Source organism: Zootoca vivipara, chromosome 9, assembly GCF_965207765.1.
Source record: "Zootoca vivipara chromosome 9, rZooViv2.hap1.1, whole genome shotgun sequence".
Lineage (NCBI taxonomy): Eukaryota > Metazoa > Chordata > Lepidosauria > Squamata > Lacertidae > Zootoca > Zootoca vivipara.
The window spans coordinates 25,933,964-25,960,257 of NC_142592.1; the positions used below are offsets into that span (position 1 = coordinate 25,933,964).

A 26,294-nucleotide genomic window follows, 5' to 3' on the forward strand; every position below is an offset into this window, starting at 1 on the left:
GGCTACTTTACAGCTGATCAACAGAGCTACATAAATAAAATAAATCCCCTCTTAATTGCATTTTTCCTTTTCTTCCAACTCACTGAGAAACAGAAATACAATCCAAATGATTTATATGTATCTTTTAAAGTATGGTACTCAGCTTTATTATCTGCTTTACTCTCCAATTAACCCCCTCCCCTTTTAGGGTTCGCTTTTAAAAAATAAAACACCCACCAAACAGCCCCTCTCTGTTTCCTGCCCTGTAGTCAATTTCCAGTACAGAGTGCCAAATGTCCACTTTATGGTTCTATAACTTTTATACTAATGTTTGTCAAATGTGTTTTATGGGCTTTCTAAATCCCTCTAGACAGCTATAAATTTAACTTACATCCTCTAGCCATATTTGGCTACAATCCTAAACTTGCCAGGTGGCGCTGTGGTTAAACCACTGAACCTAGGGCTTGCTGATCAGAAGGTCGGCAGTTCGAATCCCTGTGATGGGGTGAGCTCCCGTTGCTTGGTCCCAGCTCCTGCCAACCTAGCAGTTCGAAAGCACGTCAAAATGCAAGTAGATAAATAGGAACCGCTACAGCGGGAAGGTAAACGGCGTTTCCATGTGCTGCTCTGGTTTGCCAGAAGCGGCTTTGTCATGCTGGCCACATGACCTGGAAGCTATACGCCGGCTCCCTCGGCCAATAATGCGAGATGAGCGCGCAACCCCAGAGTCGGTCACGACTGGACCTAATGGTCAGGGGTCCCTTTACCTTTACCTTTAACTTTTATACTAATGTTTGTCAAATGTGTTTTATGGGCTTTCTAAATCCCTCTAGACAGCTATAAATTTAACTTACATCCTCTAGCCATATTTGGCTACAATCCTAAACTTGCTTACTTGGGAGTGAGCCCCACCGAACAAGGGGACTTACTTTTGAGTAAGCATGCACAGAATCGTGCTCTTAGACAGGGGAATGAGTTTTGACCATCTTTTCCTTAAGCCAAGACCATTCAAGGTGTTCATTGCAGCCATTTTTCATGTGGACGCCTCCTAAACATTTCACAAGCAGGTTAGATTTTTAAAGCCATAGTTTAGGTCCCTTTTCCTGTCCCCCATTAAAAAGGTGTGAATGTTTTACCTCTGGCGACGAGGACAAAAAAGGTTTGATGTAGATGTTTGAGTCATGCACCTTCAAGTCATGGTCTCCAAGTCCTCTTGTAACCCCAATAGTTGCCATGACACGAGCCTGGAAACAGAGAAAGAAACCAGTTACAGAGCATGTTCTGGGAGGCAGGTGTCTATGTGAAAGCTGTTGCTATCTTACTCATACATAAGAGTTTCCAACATCGGGGCATATTCAGGGTTCCTGCCTGAATATGCAAAGCCTACACCCAAGGAAGACAACCCCCTTGAGTCTAATCTTGTGTTGGCTGGGGAGTATGCCCACCACAAAAAAGACAACTGGCATGTGAGCCAAAGCAGGTAGAAAGCTGTTCTCATCACCACAGCCACCAATACAAAGGTGTGCTAGTCACCACTGCCATCCAATTGTACAGAAGCAGTGCTGGATCGAGGAGTGGCCTCAAGCTCCAAACCAATGTCTTCAGGGTGAGGGCAACCCCATCCAAGACAGCCTGCATTCCAGATTGAAATATGTGGTTGCATATCAAGAGCCCATATCCTGTCATGAGTCAAAGCCTATATTACCAAGCAAGTTGAGGGAATGTTGCCCAAGACTGGTCACCTGAGACCTACAGTAATTGCACACATTCAAGTAAATGACTGTATTTATAACGTGTGACAAATCATATAAGCTCACCTACAGGGCGTAACCTGTACCCTTCTTTCATTATACAAAAAACTTTGGCAAGGACTGGGGAGGTTTTTGGCCTAAAATAGAGGCAACAATTCTTTATAAAACAATGGACACAACAACAAATACCTAGCAAGAAAACTCTTGGGACAACCTTCCCCAGCCTGCTGCTCCCAGAAGTTGACTACAGTACAACTATAACCATCACTGACCACTAGCCGTGTTGGATGGGGCTAATGGAAGTTGTAGTCTAGAGGGCAGAAGGTTGGGGAAGGCCATCACAGAACAATCAAATGTCCTCTACCAACCTCCCTCCTTCCTGACACCTTTGCATCAGCCCTGGGGTATTTTCAAGATCCCTTAGCAAAAGAGTAGGATTCTTGAGACAGCTTATGATGCAGATACTGGTTTACTGACAATACTGGACACTCTCAATTCTGGCTCTAAAATACACTGTGAAATAAACCCACTAAGCCCAAACACAAAAATAGGGAGAAAAATAAATTTAGAAGTAGCAGGCGTACAAATACTTCTGAAAACAAACCAGCCCATCAAATCGTACAGATACGCGATATCAGGTTTGAGTCCTGCATAGCTAGAGTAATTCTGAAGATAGGCTATTAAAACAAAAATCAAATAAGCAATAAAGCCATTGGGAAAGAGTTGCTTAGAAACAGTGTGAGCACACCAGTGCCAATAATCTAAGACTTCAGTGCCCTTTTATTGATCCTAGAGTTGTATCTCTCAGGCATGCTGGGATCAGTGCAAATAACCTTGCTGTTTCTAATTATGCATCTCTTTCAAGAGGGTTCTCAGTCTTTCCACACACACCCCTCTCCTGAAAGAGAATTTTATTCCTAAGCTTGAACTGAGCAGTGAATGCAGCTAAGAACACACACACAAAATAAATTCATGCACCAATAGAGTAGAGTTCAGTCTTGCTTGCTCCTAATACACTAAGATTGTGCTCAAAACTAACTAAACAAATATTACGTCTTTTGTCTTTTTCCAGCTTATTGGTTCACATTTAACATAGTAGCCAAACTGCAGTGAGCTGCCTGCAAATCAAATAAATATTTTACTTTCAAAAAACCTCTCTCAGTCCTGATTGCTTGAAAGAAAACAAAATACTTAAGTGGGTGAAAAAAGAAAATTCATCTGTAAATGTTATTAAACTGCTTTCACACACCCCAGACTGCATTTCCCCCTTACAGACAGCAGGAACTGATTTACGGCAGACACAATATTCTTCCAAGCTGTCAGAACGATAAAATAAAGAGATAGCAAGTGGAAAACGTTGGGCTGCTTGAGGCTAAATTGAGTGGTAAACAGTTATAAGGCACCATATTCCTTTGAAATGGCAAAACACTGATTCCTACCTTCTTGCCTTCTCCGTATATAAGAGGAAACTTCAAGTCATCCTCTTCAATGGTTTTGTATGCCCTGTGGGAAGATAAACAGCATTTTATAAAGCTTGCACTCAATTACTGACCCAGTGCCCTGACACTAGGTGACTGTCTGTTTTTGCCTTTTGTCTAGGCTCCAACTTTACAATGCATTCCTGATTTCTCTCTCTCTCTCTCTCTCTCCATACTACACCTGCTGGATGGTACCATTTTTGCAAAAGAAAAGGTTAAGCAAAGAACATAATGTAATTTTATAAACAAGCCCTACCTTCTCATTTTAATAACAGATTGGAAAGTAAGTTGGGAAAACATCCCAATTACTAGAAGTGTGGGCCAGTGTCCACCAAACAACAACAACACAAATCCATTTAAGAATGGAATCTTGTTATTAATTGGTAGCTGTGAGAAACAGCAGGGTTGTAGATAAAGGATGGCATAAACCATCTTTTAAAAAAAATCCATCAGAAGCTAAATACATAAAGGAAAGCTTGAAGTTTGATATAACTTTCATCAGGTTATTTAATGCTCATTTGACCTTGACTATGACATTCAAACTTGCCAGAAATCCTCAGTGCCAGGATCCCCTACACCTTCCAAATAATTACTGGTAAGCCAATATGGAAAGAAACTTGCTGTTGGAATTAGCACGCCAAACACTTGTAGGTTGATTGGCCTATATGGGTGCTTATACCTGCTGCATGTGTCCTGAGAAGCTGTAAATGCCCGAAGGGTCCACTATATACAGGGCTAGTTTGCTGCATACTTTTTTGTGCACAATTACTTTCCACACGGGGAGTGTCCTTATCCAGGGTGGCAAGAAGCCACCCTAAGAAAAATAAAATAGGCAGGTCTGCTCTGCTTGTATTTCATAGAATCACAGAATTGTAGAGTTGGAAGGGACCCTGAGGAGCATCTGGCAGGAATCTCCGCTAAAGCATCCATGACAGATGGCCATCCAACCTCTGCTAAAAAACCTCCAAGGAAGGAGAGTCCACCACCTCCTGAGGGAGTCCCACAACCATTATTGTTTATCTGGACACTGAGGGATGAGCATTTAGGATTCCGTTAGGGAGACACAGGAAAGCACATAAATCTACAGATGATGACCAAGACTATGTGCCATTGCCAGTGGATTTGAGCATGAAGATTCTGAAAAACAAGATTTTCATGGACCTGGCCATTGAATATTAGACTTGGGGAGGGGTCCTGCTTTTTAACCTTGGCTAATGGTTTATTGTTCTGGAACATGGACAAAACTGGACCTGTCAAAGAAGAGGAAGCAGCTCTTTTTTTCTAGCTGACAGGCTAGCAATTGTTGAAAGGGACTCAAAAATAAGCTGTGAAAATTTGTTCGATGCACCTGCCCAGTCTTCCTCTCCCACCACACCATACGCCTCATTTTTATTTTACAGTGCACACCCATCTGTACAATTTTGTTTGACAGCAAAGCAATAAAACTATGTTTATGCTGTCCATGTCACTTATAGGCAGAGCACAGTGTGTTAAATATGCTGTGCCACTGCTGTCATCCCACAAACCCAGAAAGAGAGAGGAAGCCCCTTTTCAAAGCATGGCAGCATGACATCTCTGGAGAGATCCGTTTAATCCAACAGCACCAAACAATAAAATTGCAGCTAAATGGCAGCTCCACTTTGAGAGAAATCAACGGCTGCCAAAGCATGACGGAAACTGTAGTGAAGGTGAGGCTGCAATATGGCCTTGAGCCTAACATTCTCTCTGCACCAGATCACGTCAGAATGGCTTTTAAAAGCAAATGCAGGATCCATATATTCTAAATGCAGGATCATATATTCTAAACGCTTCCATCTCACCACCCGCATGGCATTTGTGAAGGCCTCTTGCACGCGACAGGAGCGCTCATTAAAGGGTAAACGTGTGTGCAGGCTGGCAGTTGGTTACAAACAACAACACACATAGCAATGGCTTGGTACCCCCCCCCACACACACACACGAACACCTGGAAGTGGCACAGTAGCACCACCAATTGGCCTTGTCCCAAGCAAACTCCACAGAAACCTAACACAGACTATGTTGTAGTTTTTCCTCCCCATTTGACAAACTGTCCCTACAAGGTTTTTAATTCCATGGTGGGCATTTACCTCCCCACACTTCTTTTTTTTACACCTATGCTTTCACACAGACACCATCTCTTAACTTGGAGGAAGAACAACATGGATGTCACTCAACTGTTACACTAAACAGGTATGTTTCTTTTGCCCTATTCTGGTGTTCCAAAAATGCACACAGGCTTAAACTGAGGTGCGGAAATGTCCAATCCACCTCCCAACTTTCTGCACTGAGCAGGAGGGTCCGAAGAAGGCATGTGGGTACATTCAGTTCAACAGATCTGCAAGCTTCCCTGAAATTGGGAACGCTGTCGTAAGGTTCAGCCCAATCAATTTCCAAGCTCTTTTCAGGCCTTTTAGGATGGCCTAGGGGGGGGGGGGCGGACATACCTGGAACATACGAGAACACAGGTGGGGGTGAGCCTGCAGGTGCATGTTCCTACTCCCCAATTTAAGACCCCCACACACCTTTTAAACACCCGAATGTGCCATTGACTGGGAATCCTATTTTCTTCATATCTTGTTATCAATTTAAAACGGCCTTTTACAGTGAGGGAGAAAAGTATTTGATCCCCTGCTAAATTTGCCCCCTCTTCCCTCCGACGAAGAAATGACCAGACCATAATTTTAATGGTAGGTTTATTGTAGCTGTGAGAGACAGAATAACAACAGGGAAAAACCCAGAAGACAAAAGTCAGAGATTGATGTGCATCAAATAGTTTTCCCCCTCACTGTAAGTACAACAAACAACAAAACAAAACAACAACATAGTGTGAACATACTCAAAAAGGGCACGGCTGGAATTGCTGGGGCTTGTTCCAAATGTATAGCTTAAAGGCCGGTGTCAGGATTTTACCTCTATTATGGATACATAGGAAATACAGGGGTTTCCAGACAATCCTGCTAAGGACATGGCAAATTTTTGAACAGCATCAGGTAGGGAGTAGGATGTAGCATATTGATTTATTGTCCCAAATTAGAACTGCCTTGCTGGACCAGGCTGAAGGTCTAGCTAGCACAATGGTCTGCTTCCAATAGTGCTCAGCTGGGTATCCCTGGGAAGCTGGTAATCCTGACAAGGAGGTCACAATGGAGACATCCATCTCCTCTTCCAGACAATAAATTCTTCCTTTTGTTCTTTGCCTAATGACCAACAGCCCATTGAAAGTCCCAATTCTCTATGAACTTGCCTAATATTCTTACAACCTAGGTCTCACAGGATTATAGAGGATATTTGACAAAGTCATACATCGAGTACATTCAATGTAACCACTGTATGATAAAGTTAATTTCAATGGGTTTACTTAATTAGTTAGATTTCTTGCCCACCATAACTTTCCCAGGCAGGCTACGGTATCAAAAACAATACAAACTGAAACAAAACCAAACATCAATACCAAACAACCACTGAAATAAGATGCAACTTCAGGAAGGTCATAAAAATACTTTTCAGTTGTCACAAGACCAGGTGAAGAGGTATGTCTTTAGCACATGCCAAAAGTTGAGTAACGACAATGCCTGATGCACTTCTAGGGGGAGGCAGTTCCACAATTTTGGAGCTACCACAGAGGAAGCCCTCTTCCCAAGCCGCTGACCCTTGAACCACTGAGGGTGGTAGAACTACCAGGAGGGCCTCTTCTGCTAATCATATTGCCCAGGGTGGTCTGTAGGGATGGAGGACATCTTTCAGATATTTGGGGCCCAAGTTGCCTAGGGCTTTAAAGGCCAACATGAGCACCTTGAACTGGGCTTGGAAATAAACTGGCAGCCAGTGCGACTACTTTAAAACAGTTGGGCTGCTATTACGCTCTCAAGCACCTTTCCCCAAAAGGGTCATTTAGGTGGCAGTTGTTAAACACTTTTGGGTCCAAGGAGGTCCTCTTAATAAGTGGGCACACCACCACTTTCTCCTAGGCAGGCAGCACCTTCCCTTCTTCCAATAAAGTATTGATCACTTGCTGAACTCACCTAGTCACCCCCCCCCTTTAGCTAGCTTTAATAAGCCAATATGGGGAACGGTCGAGAAGATAAGTGATCAGCCGCACCCCCGGAAGGAAGTTGTTCACTGACAATGTTCTGGACACCTTCATAGGGCTTGCTCCATCTGTGGCACAGAATTCGGTCTAAATCTCAATGATTTATCTGAAGGGCCTTCTCAGTAGCGGCACCCACCTTGTGGACACCCTCCCATCAGATGTCAAGGAGATAAGTAACTATACAACTTTTAGAAGACACCTGAAGGCAGCCCTGTATAGGGAAGCTTTTCATGTTTGATGATTTATGACCCAGTCAAATGGGTACAAATAAATAAAAATAATAATCCTAGCAAAATTGTCCCATCAGGCTGCTGGCGGAATCAGAGCACTGCTCTCCTGCCCATTCACCGCCCATAAGACCTCTGCCAGACAGCTAAATGCAGGTGCAGTGCCGCCACCACCACCACTTGATAGGTGCAATAATGCTCTCTCACCTGTGCTCATTCAGGTTCAGGTTGAAGTTTCTGCCACCTGCTCTCCAGCCGCTATGCTTCCTGCTTCATCACACACAGATACCTGGAGTGCCAAGGCAACCTGCACAGTCTGCAGGATCGGTGCGGGCACTTTTACATGAACTACCGTAGGTTGCCTAGGGGACTACGTTATACGGAAACAAAAGTCTTGGAAGTTCATTCAAGTTTGCTATGTGTTGATTCATACATATTCAGAAGGGTGTGCTAGTAACTCAATACCCATGGGTAATCTATATTTATGCAAACATAAGCAAGAGGAGAAGTTCTAGTGGGCAGCTGCAGGAGGCGTGAACCACCCTTTTTTTAGTAAATGGCAGTGGGGAATAAATAGAGACTCGCCTCTCAACTTTTTATCAGGGCTGCAACCAGTGATGCATTCTAAAAGGTCTGTTCTCACACTTTGCTCTCCTCCAAAGTCCCTTGCTTATGCACCGCTTCAGATTCCAAATGCAATTCCTTCCCTTGAAGAAATAAAGAAACCACAGGAGGGAAACGAGGCCACAGAAGATGCAGAGCATCTTGTGGAAAGGCCAGGAACAGACCCACAAGAATGAAGGAGCTGAATCCAATTGCAGTGTGGCAAGAGTGAATGTGAAGGAACTCTGGTTGCTTTTGTACAATGCAATCCATTATAAGAAGGTGGTGATAGGGCGACAAGTGAGGTCTGAACACAGAATGAAATAAAACTGCAGGTACTAGAAGTATCCAGTACCAAAAAGAAGGAAAGAAATCCCAACAGGAAGACAGAGCAAATCAATATTGTCAGTATTTTACATCCTTGCAAATTTAACAGCATTTGCAAGGATGTAAAATACTGACAATACTGATTTGCTCAGAAGATTAAGGTTGGAGTGTGCCACTTTTCCAGGAAATGTGAAGACAGACATCCTTTCAGGAACGATCTCTTTTTTATTTTGCTGCAGATATGTCATTGGTGCCCTTTTCTTGAACTGTGAGAGTTAATCCCAGTTCATAAGAATGCAAGAGGAGGGTAATTTGTTACTGCTTGGTTGGCGGGGGTAATGTTATAACAGTATTTACCGAAATTCAATAAAACTCACAGAGACATTTTCTATATTAAAAAGGAGGTTTCAGTTCTGGAATTTCGAAGCCTGGCTAAGCAAGATTCTTCAGTTAGCTGTTTATGCAGAGTAAGAGAAATCAAAGCTAAGGACAAGCCCATTAACCAACATGCACAATTCGGGAATGGCTATTTTCTTCACTCTTGCTTCAGCTGTGTTGCTGTCAAAGATAGTAACACTTAACAAGCAGGCCAAGGCAGCAGTGTTCCAACAATTCAAACTATCCAAGGGTTAGTCTATTATTACTATGTGCCAACACAGCTGAGTGTATTGTGCAAAATCCTTAGGACTGTCACAGAGAATGACGGCCAGAACACACCTCTCAAGTTCATGTGATGCAATTGCATGGGCTAGCTCTGTACAAGAGACATACTTCCAGATAGAAGAATTCCATACAGAGGCATTATTATATATATTATTTAGGGCATAAGAAATGGAATCTAGAGTGAACCCAGTCTGAAACTCTTGTGTGACACTTCATTTCAGTTTTATTAGTCATTGTCCTGGACCAAATATTATTTGCACATGCACTTCCTTATCGGAGGATTGTGGGTTGATTTTGGGTTTCTTGTTTAAGCCTGGATTTGTGCAACTGCAGCTATGTGTGCTCTCTCTCTCTCTCTCTTTCGCTTGCTCTCTCTCTCTCTCTCTCTCTCTTTCGCTTGCTCGCTCTCTCTCTCTCTCACACACACACACAATTGCTCAGTTTACCAAATAAAAAGATCAACCAGAATTCTGCAGACCTCAACTGTGAGATCAAAACTTTAGCTTCTGTTTGTATTACTTGTGTAGGTAGATAGATAGATGCAACATTAAAATGTTTGCAAGATTCCAATAATGAAAGAAGAGGGGTGATAACAATTTATAGGAAGAGAAAAATAGAAAACTGCATAAGTTGCACAAGACCATGCACTACTTTAATGAGACAGGTGAAGCTGGCAGTGGTCGAGACCACCCAGCTGGCGTCATAGCTGAATGGGAATATGGACCTGAGTTTCCCCAAGCAAGCACACACACAGAAAAACACAAGAAGAGCCTGCTGGATTCAAACAAAATAAAAAAATTCCTTCCAGTAGCACCTTAGAGACCAACTAAGTTTGTCATTGGTATGAGCTTTTGTGTGCATGCACACTTCTTCAGATACACAAAAGCTCATACCAATGACAAACTTACTTGGTCTCCAAGGTGCTACTGGAAGGAATTTTATTTTGTTTCGACTACGCCAGACCAACACGGCTACCTACCAATAACTAGACCTGCTGGATTCAGGCAGTGAAACATCTAGTCCAGCATCCTGTTCTCACAATGGCTAACCAGGAGTTGCTTTATCATTTTGGTTGCCCTTTTGCATGTTTTAGTAATGACACCACACTCGCCTCCAGAATGCTGCGAGATTAAATAAATATCAATTCGGAATATTCAGGTACCAATTAGAAGTACTTATTTCCAAGGTCCTTCTCCTGTGTTAATGTGGAAGGGAAATGACACAGTAGACATATCTTGGGAGGTTACAACAAAACTGATAAGGCAATGCAAAAAAACACAAGCAGCAGACTACCCAAACACATCTTGCCCTGCTATTCTTTCCTTCACAGTTAGGGGGTGACTATGGGGCTTCTCTGGTTTGTTTGTTGTCTCCAGCTGGCCCTGCTCCAACAGCACTGGCTCTGTTCCTCTGGCATGTGTGCACTTAGGGAAAGAAGAGTCATTTGTCATTGCCAGGAGATGTGCTGTACACAGCAGGTCAGATCTCCTCCCCTGCTGTTCCTGCAGCCAGAGCTGCAAATCTTGAAAAGATGCAGAACGTGCATGTTGTGAACAGTCATTTATCATTCCAGAAACGTGTTACAAACAGAATACAGGGAGCTATGTTTCTCTGGAGCGCATGACGTCGGGAACCCAAAAGTACCCGTGCAAAGGGCTTTTGTTAAATCTAATTCCGCTTCTATCTTCTGTCTCCTTCTGTTGTCAGTAGCTGCAGATTAACACAGCAGTCATCTTTCTTTAACCACCCCCCTCCCTAAAACAGGACTGCTGTCTCCATAACCATTATATTTTATATAAAAAAACACACAAAAGCTACTTGGGTGAAATATATATCACATACTAGAGGGGGGAAAGGGCTTGTTTAATTACGCACTTGAGACATGTTCCCTCTTTCAAAATCATGATCACTGCTGGAAGCTGAAATGTTTCACTAGGAAAAACAAAGCAAAACAAAAATCCCAGCTAAACACACAGACACCATTTTCCATGGGAGCTCATGAGAATTATACGAATTGGAAAACAAGGTGTAACTGAGCAGGTAGAAGCATAAGGCAGGCAGGCTGCGGTTTGCTCTTTGTACCCTGGAGTCAGACTGTTAGAGAAGACCACTTATCTGAATAAGACTAATAAGAGCAAGCTAATTAGGCCCGTCGGCATTGGCTGGCAGATAAATCCAGGTCTGGGAAATAATAATAATAATAATAATAATAATTTATTATTTATACCCCGCCCATCTGGCCGGGTTCCCCCAGCCACTCTGGGCGGCTTCCAAAAAACAGAAATTCTAAAATACAGAAATCCATCAAACATTAAAAGCTTCCCTAAACAGGGCTGCCTTGAGATGCCTTCTAAAGGTCTGGTAATTGTTCTCTTTGACCTCTAGTGGGAGGGCATTCCACAGGGTGGGTGCCACTACCGAGAAGGCCCTCTGCCTGGTTCCCTGTAACTTGGCTTCTCGTAATGAGGGAACCGCCAGAAGGCCCTCGGAGCTGGACCTCAGTGTCCGGGCAGAACGATGGGGGTGGAGACGCTCCTTCAGGTATACCGGACCGAGGCCGTTTAGGGCTTTAAAGGTCAACACCAACACTTTGAATTGTGCTCGGAAACGTACTGGGAGCCAATGTAGGTCTTTTAGGACCGGTGTTATGTGATCTCGGCGGCCGCTCCCAGTCACCAGTCTAGCTGCCGCATTCTGGATTAGTTGTAGTTTCCGGGTCACCTTCAAAGGTAGCCCCACGTAGAGCGCATTGCAGTAGTCCAAGCGAGAGATAACTAGAGCATGCACCACTCTGGAGAGACAGTCACTGGGCAGGTAGGGACTCAGCCTGCGTACTAGATGGAGCTGATAAACAGCTGCCCTGGACACGGAGTTGACCTGTGCCTCCATGGACAGCTGTGAGTCTAAAATGACTCCCAGGCTGCGCACCTGGTCTTTCAGGGGCACAGTTACCCCATTCAGGACCAGGGAGTCCTCCACACCCGCCCGCCTCCTGTCCCCCACAAACAGTACTTCTGTCTTGTCAGGATTCAATCTCAATCTGTTAGCCGCCATCCATCCTCCAACCGCCTCCAAGCACTCACACAGGACCTTCACCGCCTTCACTGGTTCTGATTTAAAAGAGAGGTAGAACTGGGTATCATCAGCATACTGATGGACACCCAGCCCAAACCCCCTGATGATCTCTCCCAGCGGCTGCATATAGATGTTAAAAAGCATGGGGGAGAGGACAGAACCCTGAGGCACCCCACAAGTGAGCGCCCAGGGGTCTGAACACTCATCCCCCACCACCACTTTCTGAACACGGCCCAGGAGGAAGGAGCGGAACCACTGCATGACAGTGCCCCCAGCTCCCAAGCCCTCTAGACGGTCCAGAAGGATGTTATGGTCGATGGTGTCAAAAGCCGCTGAGAGATCCAGCAGAACAAGGAAACAGCTCTTACCTTTGTCCCTAGCCCGCCGGAGATCATCGACCAGTGCGACCAAGGCAGTTTCAGTCCCATGATGAGGCCTGAATCCTGACTGGAAGGGATCCAAATGGTCCGCTTCTTCCAGGCGTGCCTGGAGTTGTTCCGCAACCACTCGCTCAATCACCTTGCCCAAGAATGGAAGATTTGAGACTGGGCGATAGTTGGCCATATTGGCCGGATCTAAAGATGGTTTTTTTAAGAAGCGGTTTAATAACCGCCTCTTTCAGCGGGTCTGGGAAGGCTCCCTCATGGAGAGAAGCATTTACCAACCCGCGAAGCCCATCGCCCAGCCCTTCCTGGCTAGCTTTTATAAGCCAGGATGGACAAGGATCAAGGAGACAGGTGGTTGGTTTCATTCGTCTAAGCAGCCTGTCCACATCCTCGGAGGTAACAGATTGAAATTGATCCCACAAAACTTGACTAGACAGGACTCTAGCACTCCCCCGCCCCGGCCCTGCTCCCACGGTGGAGTCTACCTCTTCCCGAATCTGAGCGACTTTATCTGCAAAAAACTTTGCAAAATCATTGCAGGAGATCATGTGGCCCGTACTGGGCCCGGATGGAGCAGGTGGTTCCGCTAAATTGCGAACCACCTGGAAGAGTCTCCTGCTGCTGTTTTCTGCAGATGCGATGGAGACGGTGAAGAAGGTCCTCTTCGCCGTCGCCATTGCCACTTGGTAGGCTCGAAGTTGAGCTCTAGCCCGTGTCCGGTCTGATTCAAAATGAGTTTTCCGCCACCGGCGCTCTAGCCGTCTCAACGACTGTTTCATTGCCCTCAGCGCCGGGGAAAACCACGGGGCTGTCCGGGCTCCATGCAATCTGAGAGGGCGCTTCGGAGCCAGACAGTCAATAGCGCTGGTTAACTCCGCATTCCAGCGGGCCACCAGGGAATCAGCTGAAAGGCCATCGACATGGGATAAAACATCCCCTACCACTCTTTGGAAGCCAATTGGATCCATTAAGTAGCGGGGGCGGACCATCCGAATCGGTCCCACCTCCCTGCAGAGGGGAAGGGTTGCGGAGAAGTCCAGTTGCACCAGAAAGTGATCTGACCATGGCACTTCTTTTGTTTCGCTTTTACTTAATGTCAGATCACCAACATCCATAGAGGTAAACACCAAGTCCAAGGCATGTCCGCGGCTATGAGTTGGGCCAGACTTATTCAGGGACAGCCCCATGGTGGCCATGCTTTCCACGAAGTCCCGAGCGGCTCCTTGTAAGGTCGTGTCGGCATGGATGTTAAAATCCCCTAAGACAACCAAGCTGGGTGTCTCCAGGAGCACATCCGACACGACCTGAAGCAGCTCGGGCAGGGAATCCTTGGTGCAGCGGGGAGGTCGGTACACCAAAAGGAATCCTGTACTGCCTCTATTGCCCAACTTCCAGAACATGCACTCAGAGAACTGGGTCTTCCCAATAGGACGCCTGGTGCAAACTAATGACTTCCTAAAAATCACTGCAACCCCCCCTCCCCGCCCAGATGGCCTGGGTTGCTGTGCATAAGAGAAACCTGGTGGGCAAGCAGCGCCAAGAACGGGCCCATCGGCTTCCTCCAACCAGGTCTCTGTCACACATGCCAGGTGTGGGACATTGCCACTTTAAATACTGCCTTGGGATCTGTGGCAAAGCTAATGAGGACTGTCAGTTGGGCCTCTTTTATTAGGCGGCTCTCTGGAGGATAATGCCTAAGGTTTTGGAACCAGGGCTTCTGCACTTGATTCAATAAATCAATTTATATTAAAGAGGAGGGGAGGAGGCAGTGCCGGTCTGGTGTTGGCTTCATAAACTATTCTGTGGCATTTCTCAATCTACTTATCCCCTGCTCTGCCAGACTGCCTGGCTGGGCTGTCAAGTGCCACTGAGCAGAGCAATAAAGAAGAGAAGTGCCCACAGCTACAACATTTGCTGAACACAACATGCGAGTTACACAACGCAAAGCACACATGAGCTGCTGTGTTTAGCGGGCTTCCTCTGGGGCTATGGTTTTTTTGTTTTGTTTTTTGCCAACTGGAATTAAAGCAACAACAAGCAGACTAGCTTTGGCGCTAGTTGCAAGAGAAAAGCGAAAGGTCAACCCCAGACGAAATTAGAAAACGTGCATAAAGAAAGAAAGAAAAAAGAAGCAAGATTAGAATGCAGCTGCTTGTTAAAATCAAATACTCAAGAGACCTGAATACCTGCTAAGGAAGGAAGGAAGGAAGGAAGGAAGGAAGGAAGGAAGGAAGGAAGGAAGGAAGGAAGGACAATGCCAACTTGACAGGCATCATTCCATGAAAGCAGAAAACATTGCAGGGTTTCCTCCATGTTTTCCCTTAGGACTGCAGCCTCTGATTCAGAATGAATCTCTGTCTGTGTGTGTGTGCACGCACACACACACACACACACACACACACACATGCATGCAGGGGGGGGGGAGAGGGAGAGATACACCAAAATACATAGATATACAATGGACGTTGCCAGCTAACTGCAAGGAAAGCTTACAGAAACACAGCAGCAAAGCCACTGGGGACAAATGAATGGCATAGGCTGACCCATCTGACTCCCTACCAACTTAGGGTTGCCATATTTTGAAGAGCGAAAAAAGAGGACACATTTGCCGACTTCTACTTTTAACTATAGATCACTATGACGACTCTCATTTTACAAACCCATGAAAAAGAGGGTGTGTCCTGGAAAAAGAGGACATACGGCAACCTGTATCGTGGCTTTGGCTATTAACCCTTTGCCTGCAGCTGAACACGGCGGAGAAGATTTCTGTGTTCCAAAGATGATCCCTTTCTATCATGGCATTTATTTCAGTATAAAAAAAGGGGGGGGGACTTATAAGCCATATTATAAGGCCTAAAGAGCAGTGAGGTATCTAGTTGAGACAAAAAAAGTACAGTCAAACCTCAGTTGTCGGACGTAATCTGTTACGGAAGCCCATTCAGCTTCCGAATTGTTTCACAACCAAGGCGTGGCTTCCGATTACTTGGAAGCCGCGTCAGACATTTGGGTTCCGAAAAACGTTCGGAAACCAGAGCATTCACTTCCAGGTTTTCAGCATTCGGGGGCTGAAACGCTCCAAAACGGAGGCGTTTGGGATCCGAGGTTTGACTATATGTATCACAACAAAGTATTTCCTGAGTACAGAAAATGAAAGCTGTGCACAAGCCGCAGAAGTTGCTCAAAGTACTTTCTCCCTTCTCTAATCATTCTCCAGCAGCAGCCGCAGCAGCGGCTGCTACATCAGCCACAACTGGTAGCAGCCTATTGCTGTTCCATGTGAAAATGACGTGAGTATATAAAAGGAAATATTCACGAGGCAACCTGTAAACAAGTCTGGTTTCCTTAAAAAAATAAAAATAAACATGACCAAAAGGTTCAGTAAGAGCACAAAAGTATGTTCTACTTGTGAGAATTGTATGCTTGGACTACACCTTCAACATAAAAAGCTAGAACTTCAGGGAGAACCATCTACAGTGGTACCTCGCAAGACGAATGCCCTGCAAGACGAATGCGTCTTGCGATCTGATGAAGACAAATTCATTTTGCGAAAAATTCATCTTGCGAATCGCGGTTTCTCATAGGAATGCATTGAAATTTAATTAATGCATTCCTATGGGCAAAAAAAAGAAATTTCAATTCATTCCTATGGGAAACCGCGATTCGCAAGATGAATTTTTCGCAAAACGAATTGACTCACGGAACGAATTAAATTCGTCTTGCGAGGCATCACTGTATAGGCTTTCCACGTACAAGTAATATTTGATGTGGGAGAGACGTGAAACACACAAGACCCCATCTTCATTCCGAAGCGGCACAGTCTTTTGAGGATTGGAGTGTACTTTCCCTCAACATTTCAGGCTGCTCCTAGGTCGCTGGCTGGAAAGGTTTAAGCTGGCCCACAGAAAAAAGGCATGGGAAACATTCCAAGTACTTAATACAGTCACACGAGAACTGTAATTCAGGCTTTTTTCTGAATGTCCTATTTCCGCTTTCAATCCCAAGGACATAAAGTGTACTTGGACTTTAAAATTGTAATTAAGTATGACCAGATGGCAAATTTCAGTCTGAGGTACCTCAGGTTCTTGTCCTGCAAGAAACTGTGTTCCGTAGCTACAATGCCAGCCATAGTAGGTATCACAAGTAAGTAGACACTGAGGATAATAAGCATCAATCTCCCATCTATGTAACACTCTAGTAAGTTTAATTCCTGACAAAGTCACCAAGCTACAGTGATAGGTGATGATTGAAGAGAGTTAAGAGTAGCAGCCTTAAACCAGCCCAAAGACTAAATGGATGATGCAAGTCCTTCAGCAAACCTATACAAGCTGGCCAGCCAATTGCTCTGAAAAAGTTCCAGAGCCCAGGAAAAGAGAAAGTTTACAAAGAAACCAACATCACCTCAAATCGGACCCATCTAGCGTAGATGTGAAATTGTACAATATGGAGAATAGTTTTAATAATCCAATTTTGTCATTTTTTTCTGAAATTTTCTAATGGGATGCGGCATTAGGGAACTGTGGCTTTTTGAATGATATTGCTAACATGTCACACTAAATTTCATTCACATCATGGGATGTGCTGTGACACAACAAATGCCATTGGACATTTCCCACCCTTTCCGAATATGTGTGTGCTTCTGATTCATCCACAATTCCCCCAGGAAAACAGCAGCGAAGAACTATATATACCAGTACACTGCCCCAAATTTCATCACTTTTACTCCCACATTTTTCCAAGTTAAGATGGTTGCAAACGGATTCTTTCTGGAATCAAATAATGCGGAAATGAGAGCTGAGCATGCACTATGGTCCATTAGTTTTCCAGAAGTGGCTTTTTGCATGAAAGCCCAAATATAATGCAGAAATTAACTCAGGGAAATGCAGGGGAAATGGAACAAACTGCTGTGTGGATGCTGCCCTCTAAAAAACAGGAGGCATTCTTACCAGCCAGTCATATTGAAGTCTCTGTAGAGCATTCTTTTCCCAACTTCCTTCCTCTGGACCCTCCTTGGAAACTCAAAGTGTGTAAACTCGTTTCCCAGTAAGTGTGGCTGCATATATGCCTACAAGATTAAAAAAGGAAATGAAAGAGGACAATCATTGTTGGAGCTCTTGCATTGTTATTCTGTTTTCAAGGAGAGGTGGTAATTGTAAACAAATGATGAACAAAATCTCAGAAGCCCACTATTATAAAGTCTTAAATAACTTCCACTGGATAATAAGTCTCCCCCTCCCTACCCTCAAACCTTTGAACTACTGCAAAAACATTTTGTCACCTCTTCTGTCCTCAACTTACACCACTGCTGTGCTTCTGCCAATTGCAGTTCAGGACAAATTGCCTATAAAACCAGATACTGTACATAGTTGAGGGTAGGCATTGCAATGTGGCTCTTCCATCACCTTTGGCACCAGTTTTGGCCCTCGAGTTCTGCATGTACTACTGCCATTTTAGATGGGCGCTACAGAAAAATCTCTTTACTGTCAGCACCACTGGCTTTTCTAGATCCTATTGAACAATTGTTGGGAGGGAGGGGAACAAGTCTGGATTCAGTCCAATCCAAGTCCATCAAACTAAACTGGGTCAGCCGTCTGTTCTGCACATGGGTCTGTCCCAGGCTGGAACAGAGCATTGTGCACCCCAGGCTACTAGATACCGGGGTGTTATCTTTATATTAACTTTCCTATATATTCCACCTGTGTATGTAGTACCTGCTGTACATGGGGATTCTGAGATGTGGTGCCATTCAGAATAAAACGTGGATATTAACTTCTGGTTTACTGCTGTATCACTAAATACAGAAGAACAAGCACATGACGTTTGAGCTTGACTTAACCTGAGTGTCCTCGGCAGAAACAAATGAGCAAATTAAAGGAAACATGCAAGCTATTTGCATACTCGTCAGAGTATCAGTACATTTGCTGAAATAATGGACAGTACATGCTTGTATGAAGCAAACCAAACAAAATTACCCGGAGATCTGCTTAGTTCAGCATTGTCACCACGAGTTTTGATACTCTCAGCTTTCCGTGAATGGTTCCAGTTCATCTAAGCCAACCAAGGCTGTCAAAAGTTTTCCTGATCTTTAAAAAACAGTTGCTGTGCTTAAAGCAAATCTAAAGAGCTATTTTGTAGTACAGTCACCTTGGTTTTCGAACGCCTTTTGACTCAAACGTTTTGGCTTCCGAACACCACAAACCCGGAAGTGAGTGTTTCAGTTTGCAAACTTTCTTTGGAAGCCAAACGTCCGACACAGCTTCTGATTGAGTGCAGGAGGCTCCTGCAGCCAATCGGAAGCCGTGCCTTCATTTTCAAAAGTCGAACGGACTTCCGGAACTGATTCCGTTCGAGAACAAAGGTACAACTGTATTCTTTTAAAACTAATCCTGCTCAAGCCCCTCAACTATTGGGAAAAATGTTTGATTGTGTGTGTGGGTATACGTGTGTGGGGATGGAGATAGTTAACTTTCATTTGTTTTGATACTTGAATCAAATCAATTTATTTTTTTAAAAAATGTTTGCTAATTTATCAAGTGTTTGTAATAGGAGCTCATAATAAATTTGGAGGAAGCTAGGTAAGGTTTCCAACAGGGAAACAAATTTGTTTATTTTTTAAAGGAGCTACGTGAAGAGGAAAAACCACAAGACCTCCTTGAAACAAGAGTCAATATGCAAATCCATGATGGAAGAACTGTGGGAAATAAGTCATAGGTGGCTCAGAGCTACGAACACAGAAAGCAACTTCTAAAACTGGGATTGGTAAAATACTAGAAATTTATCGTCTAGATTTTTTTTTTGCAAGTCATATAGGTTCAATGGCTTATTTGAGAGTCCTCTTGCTTGTTGACAAGAACGTAAGTAATACAATATTCTCTTTTTCTTATAATAATTAAACTGTTATTTCAATTTGTGGACAGGCTTAGTGCTTTTATATATAATTTGCAAATAACATCTTATGTGCTTTCTTCAGGAACTGCTAAGTGGAAGAAGAGAAGGGAACATACTCAGGCACTTCCCCGTAGCAATAAAAAAAAAATGATATGCACAAAATCAACTTTTATTTATTAAAATATTTTTCCCTGCCTTTCCATTTAGAAATCCTCAAGGTGATTAGCAAGAAATATTAAATTAAGAAACAAGTCACATGCACCTTGCTTTAATAGGGTGCCAAAGAAAAGAAGCAGTTCTGTTTATATCGGGCAGAAGATTTTTACCCCAAATAATTCCTTATAAAACACAAAATCAGATTAAATATGAAGGGGAGGGGAGGGATGGAGAGAGGAGAGAATCAAATATAAGGATAGGACTTCTGAAATGTATTTCTTCCTTGCAGAATGTTCTGTCAATATTAAGCTATAACAATTTTAGACAACCGCAAGGAGAAGTGCGTGCGTCAAAAATGCAAAATCTAAAAAATGGTACAGAATACTCTTGGGAGAAGTATTGACATTTGTTTTTGAAATCATCGATTGCAGGAGTACTTGAAACCCCTGACCACAAACCAGAGTAGTCATAAACCTAACAGCAGCAGGTGAGAACTGGTCAGAAATACCAATCGTCCTAAAATTATCTTCTACATGTTACTTCCAGTGCATTTGAAAGGATCTCTCTAATGTGGTTTCACACTTATGATATCTCCCACCTACTTCCTTTGAACGTGATAGCCATAACCCAAGCCCATTTGCTACATATGGAGATGCAGTAAACAAACAAAAGGTAAAGAAAAGCGTTAGGGGAAGTAGCAGAAATATTTTTCAAGGCAGCTGCTATTTTCAGATCTAACCAAAATGAACATCAAAAGAGGCTGAAGGGGGGGGAAAGACCCTCTCAGGCAATGTTTTATCTCTGCTTTCTTCAAATGAAACCCCACTCTCAAGATGTTACAGATCCCTGCTAATCTAAAAGACAAACACTTTTTTTTGGGGGGGGGGGCAAATGCAGGCAGCATAAATATTTATTGCAGATGCTTTGTATTCATCACTGTGAAAAACGAGACTCCAAAAGTAGCTCTTCCCTCTGAAATGTTTCAGACTCTGGCAATGTAAACAGCAATAAAATCGGGGCACAGAAGAGTATAGTCGCCTCCCCGCAATCACCACAACCACACACATTTCTTTCGGCATTTATAGCCAGCCAAGCATTGTTCTACTCAGAGCGAGCATTTCTAAGAAAGGAAAGGCCATCTGGCCTATACAAGCTTGTCCCCATCACCTTCTGGGCACAGTGGGAGAGGACACTAATGAGGCTACATTGGTTTTAAAGTCAAGTTTCAGAGACAGGGAGAAACAGGCTGGTTTGGAGCATCTGCCTGAAGTGCCAGTTGCACTGGTGGAATTTAAGGCACAGGCCAGATGCCACAGCCTGACAAAAGGGATTTCAATGTGTGTGTTTTCTTATACCCACAATGTCAGCTGGAAGGGCAAGGATGACCACTGCCGGGTTACCCTTCCAATATCTGCCAGTTCTGGAGAGCATAATAAACTGGGTGAGCTGTCAGTTCTGAAAGATCCAAAGTACCCTTTCTCAGAGGAAGCCTAAATGTATCACTATTATTGATACCAAGTAGGGGCTAGGTGATATATCAATATATCATACAAAACCGGTTAAAAGTTGACATTGTGATAATCGTTTCATAATATTTGAGCTGGCAATATATCACCAATGACAATGTGTGTAAGGGCTAGGCCAGGGGTCAGCAAACTTTTTCAGCAGGGGGCCCTCAGACCTTGTGGGGGGGTGTGGACTATATTTTGAGGGGGGGGGATGAATTCCCGCGCCCCACAAATAACCCAGAGATGCATTTTAAATAAAAGGACACATTCTACTCTTGTAAAAAAACGCTGATTCCAGGACTGTTCACAGGTCAGATTTAGAAGGTGATTGGGCCGGATCCGGCCCCTGGGCCTTAGTTTGCCTACCCATGGGCTAGGCAGTATCTGCTTTCCAACATCTGCAATAACTCACCAGCTAAACATTGCAACGTGATCACCAGGTAAACCTAACAATATCACCAGCTAAACAATGCAATCTACCACAATGTCTGAAATAAGGATGGGAACTTACAGAGGTGAACAGGACAATGTCCTGGCAACTGCCAGTACTTGGGGAACTAAAACAGATAAACGACAATATTATCAATAATCACACACTCAGTTTTATCAGCAGGCAAGCCAAAATGCATCACAACAGGACTTTTGGTTTGGGGCTTGGCTACCAAATAGTGGCATTCCGAACAATCCAAAGTATGATGATGAGTCATAGTAAATACCAATTCAGTGGTACCTCCGGTTACGGACTTAATTCATTCCGGAGGTCCATTCTCAACTGGAAACCGCTCGTAACATGAGGCATGCTTTCGCTAATGGTACTTCCCGCTGCTGCGTTGCCAGCACACGACTTCCGCTCGCATCCCAGGGCAAAGGTCGCAACCAGGAGCATCTACTTCTGGGTTAGCGGCGCTCATAACCCGCAGCATTCGCAAGGGGAATGGTACGCAACACGAGGTTCCACTGTAATCTAGGACTGCCAGAATGCCATGAGTCCTCACAGGCCACAGCTGCTACTGCCGTCACTCTCTACACCATTGCAAGGCCTTGTAGGTTGTCACCACTACTGCTGAAATGTACTGTGGTCATGGCAAGCTGTTTCTGCCACTGCTGCATCTGCCTCCTAGTCCTAGCAGGCCTGCTGGCAGTCTGGCAATCACAGATTATTTATATTCACTATGACTCATTACCGTACTGTGGATTGTCCTTGGGTAGCCAAGCCCAAAACCAAAAGTCTCATTTGGATGCATTTTGGCTTGCCTGCTTCTGAAAGTGACCAGGAGATGGCTCATATTATCATCATTTCTCAGTTTTAGACCCTTAAGCAGTAGCAATTGCCAGGACATTGTCCTGCTTGCCTCTGTATACTGTAGTTCCTTCCTTATTTCAGATATCATGCTAGATCGTTAGCTGGTGATATATCGCAATGTTGAAAAATTATCTAATACCTACTTGCCAACTCAAAATGTAGTGCAAATCCCCTCTCCTACAGCCTGATGGGAATCGGCAGCACATCTCTCCATCAGCTTTGCTAAAAGACCAGCAAGTTTTAGTTCCTCCTCTTCTTGAAAAATCTTTCTATTATGGCTAGTCATTACAAGAACTCTGTGACTAAGAAACCGTGACCAAGTTTGCTTTTCCTCCCTCCCAATTCCTTTTTTGGCTGAAGTGTGGGATTACAATATAGTTCCAGAAGGGCAGTACAAGTTTCATTTCAGATAAGGGCCAAGAAGGTGATACACCACCACCCACTAATCCAAATCTTTAGGCCCCTTACCAGATACTGAAGACGCTGACGTTCTGTTTCTGGAGTGAATTCTGAAGACATTGGAATGACTTCTCCATTTCTGATTATTATAGCCCTGCAATATCAAAAGAAGAAAAAACACACACACAGTGAGGGAGTGGGGATCCATATTTTAAGAACTGCTAAAGGTCTATTCAGGCAAAGCCTAGACCCAACAGTGTATTACTAAAATTACCAGGCACACTACTTTTCCATTGTATTTAATCCAAACATTACAAAAAGCCTATTTGCCTAGGGGACCTTATAGCACAGATTAGAAGACAAACCATTGTACGCTATGATCTCTGTGGTGTCTGGTGACTCATATAAGTTGCTTCCCAGTCACTCTGGTTGTATGTCATGTCAGAACATAACCATTCTAGCAGCAAATGGAGAAGGCATAGCAAATCCTGTCTAAACAAAAATTTAACTAGGTACCTGCCAAGGGAGACAGGAAATGGTATGATTGATAACTGAACTGTCTCTCCCCCCTCTCATCTCAGAAAAGCCTACCTGCGAACGCCAATGGGAAAAGAAAATCCCCTCCAACAATGGGCATTTTCCTGTTATTTCCATGACATAACTGTCACTCTAAAACCTTATGAAGGAGACATCAGACAAAAAGCTATAATTTGATCTTATATGACCTTGAAAGGTGACTCCCCCAATAGTGCAGTCAGGATGTTAGCTGCATCCCAATAGTTAGAAGTTCATTCTTCTTTATGTTTACAAGTTTTATCTCTTTTTGTAGCCTGGCCTCATTGCTATATTTGCTCAGAGAAAGGGAAGGCAGAAAATAGCAAGAAAAGGGAGGAGCTATGAAGGAGAGGAGGACGTGGGGGGCGCTGTGGTCAAAACCACTGAGTCTCTTGGGCTTGCCAATCAGAAGGTCGGCGGTTCCAATCCCCACGACGGGAGATAAAAATAATAAAACATTAGTAAAATGTTCAGTATCTTATTCAGAACATAGTTTAAATTTTGGTTGTTAATTTTTATGTATATTTACATTGTTACACACATGTGAATACCAAAAAAACATAGTCCAAGTGTCCCACCCGTGACAATGGAATGGCCCAAAGGTTTAAAGCAAAGGTAGAGTACTAATGTATTTCACTTGGATTCAAATGTTTCACAAATATTTTAAATGCACAAGACCTGCATGAAATCACAATGCAACTAAAGCTATATTTGACTGGCAAGAGAAGGGCAAACAAAATCTCTGAAAATGACACTCAGTGGCTGGAATCCAATGAGCAGCTTTAATACCCAACAGGATTGTTTGCTTTTACTTTCTATTTCAATGGCAGACCACCTTCGCCCCTTGCCATGCTTTCAAACTGATTTTGAAATGACCCTTAATTTCAGGAGAGGTTTGCCATACAGAATTTGGGGTGGGCATGGTGTTTTGAAAAGCATATGTTCAAATACCCCCTAGTCACACTGAACAAACTGCACAGTTCTTTAGATCCAGGCCAAAGTTGTTTTTTTCTTTTAAAACACATGGTGGGAAAAGCTGTTTTATCATTTTAGAAGGGGAGGGGGAGAACCAAAGAGCTTACAGATTGTAAGGACTGCCATACCTTGAGAGTCAACCTGATTTTTCCCCCCAGCCTACATTATATTATAGATGACAGGATTTTTAAAAATGATCCTGAATTTTCAATTATTGCACATCACCAACCTAGTGCTTAGCAGCTGTTTTGGACTATAACTCCCATCAGTGCCAGCCAATGTTGATGGGAGCTGTAGTCCAAAATATATGCTGGGCACTACAGTTCAAGAAGGTTGTATAATCACACACACAAATGTGTGTTTTTGTTTTTAAACCACTCTCATTAAACAAAATACATGAACTACATGAAACATTTCCATCACCTCTTTCCATTCACCATGAAACCTTCTTGCTCTGTAAAAAAAATATTGTGGCTCCAGATCTTTATTGGTTCTTTCCTGGAAAACGTAGGTACAACTTGTGATTAAATATTTTGCTATTGTGCCCATCTATCTGAATGCAATTACTGCGTGTTAGCAAGCCAGTTCCAAGAAGTGAGAGCATTTTTCTAAAGATCAGCCTGTTTGGACAAGGTAGCCCAGCGATGAAGCTTCAGAAAATGCCACCCAACTTGAAATTGTAAGATAACCATAGGAATATCCATCAAGACTTTCTTCTAAATGGCCCCCATTCAGACAAACAGGAGTTATCCAAAGGGTATAACTGGTTGACTGATTGTGCCCGGAGTAAAACTGAAGATAGAAATTTAGAAAATGGAATATCTAGATTTTTAAAAACTAGCCGTACTCAGAAATACAACTATTTGTTTTATCTAACATGACAACAGCAACACCTAAAATCATTAGGCATAGTACAAAAATGAAAAGTAAAATAGACTATGCCCTCAGGCTTACAATCTGATCAAAGGCATGATGGGCGAAGGCAAAAGAGCATCACCCAGAAAATGCTGGTTGAAAAGTGGGGGAAAAGTGTTTTGAAGAGGCACTTGAATGTACTAATGGACCAAGAGAGTGAGATGTCAAGTTTAAGGGCATTTCTGTAGTAGGGAGAAGCAAGCAACGAGGAACGCAAAGAGGATTTCTTAATGGGAGGGAACATAATGTAGAAAAAGAAGGGGAAAGAGAAAGCAAAAGATAAAGAAGATCTGTAGACATTTTCAAAATATGGTAAGCTTAAAGTGAAGCTGAAAAGGAAGGACAAAGAAGCCAGCGAAGTCAGCCATATAAAAAATGTAATGTTGAATTGTTTTAAATTTTATTTTATACATCATACACACACACATCAAGGGGAGGAGATAAGTAGGGAAAGCGCCAAATGTACTCTGGGCAGCAACACTAGAGACAGAAAGCTCAGTGACAGGGAGAGCCACAAGGAGGAGGTTGCATGAGTCTATGATAGAAATAGTAAGAGTTTTGATACTGTGCGTAGGCAGACGAGGAAATCCTAGCTGTATCAGTCAAGTGAAAATGGCATGAAGTGACCACAGGATGGACAAACAGGCAAAAGGAAAGAGAAGAATTAAGAAAAGTAGTGGCTTCATGCATAGGGCTTGCGGCATTTGAATGGTGCAGTTGGTTGGTAGGCAGATAATGTACATGTGTGGATTCAGAGTCAGGTTGAATGCTGGCTTCAAAGAGCATATTATTTGGATATAAAGTATTGATCTCTCAGGCTGAAGTTGAAGGGCATGCTTCTGGTTCTCCACAAGACAGGACTTCACAAACTTGAGTCAACAGGTTGTCCCAGAAGCCTTTCACCTTTGTGCCCACGTTTATGGCTATCATTGCCTGTGTACCAGTTACACTTGAGGTTCTTTGCCTGGCAGTTCCAAGTAAACTGAACTGGTTAAGCT

The 26,294-nt window shown here is 43.5% G+C and overlaps 1 protein-coding gene across 2 annotated transcripts in view; it reads right to left on the reverse strand.

The window, feature by feature from the left end:
* Window positions 1-26,294, reverse strand: part of PPM1H (protein phosphatase, Mg2+/Mn2+ dependent 1H) — an 85,609-nt gene that overhangs the window by 7,523 nt on the left and 51,792 nt on the right. For both annotated transcript variants that reach the window (XM_035126644.3, XM_088652391.1), the window contains exons 5-8: window positions 22,921-23,005; window positions 17,544-17,662; window positions 3,170-3,233; window positions 1,116-1,223 (exon numbers count right to left, since the gene is read on the reverse strand). In XM_035126644.3, coding sequence (XP_034982535.1) covers window positions 1,116-1,223; window positions 3,170-3,233; window positions 17,544-17,662; window positions 22,921-23,005 — 376 coding nt within the window. The remainder of the gene's footprint in view (window positions 1-1,115; window positions 1,224-3,169; window positions 3,234-17,543; window positions 17,663-22,920; window positions 23,006-26,294) is intronic.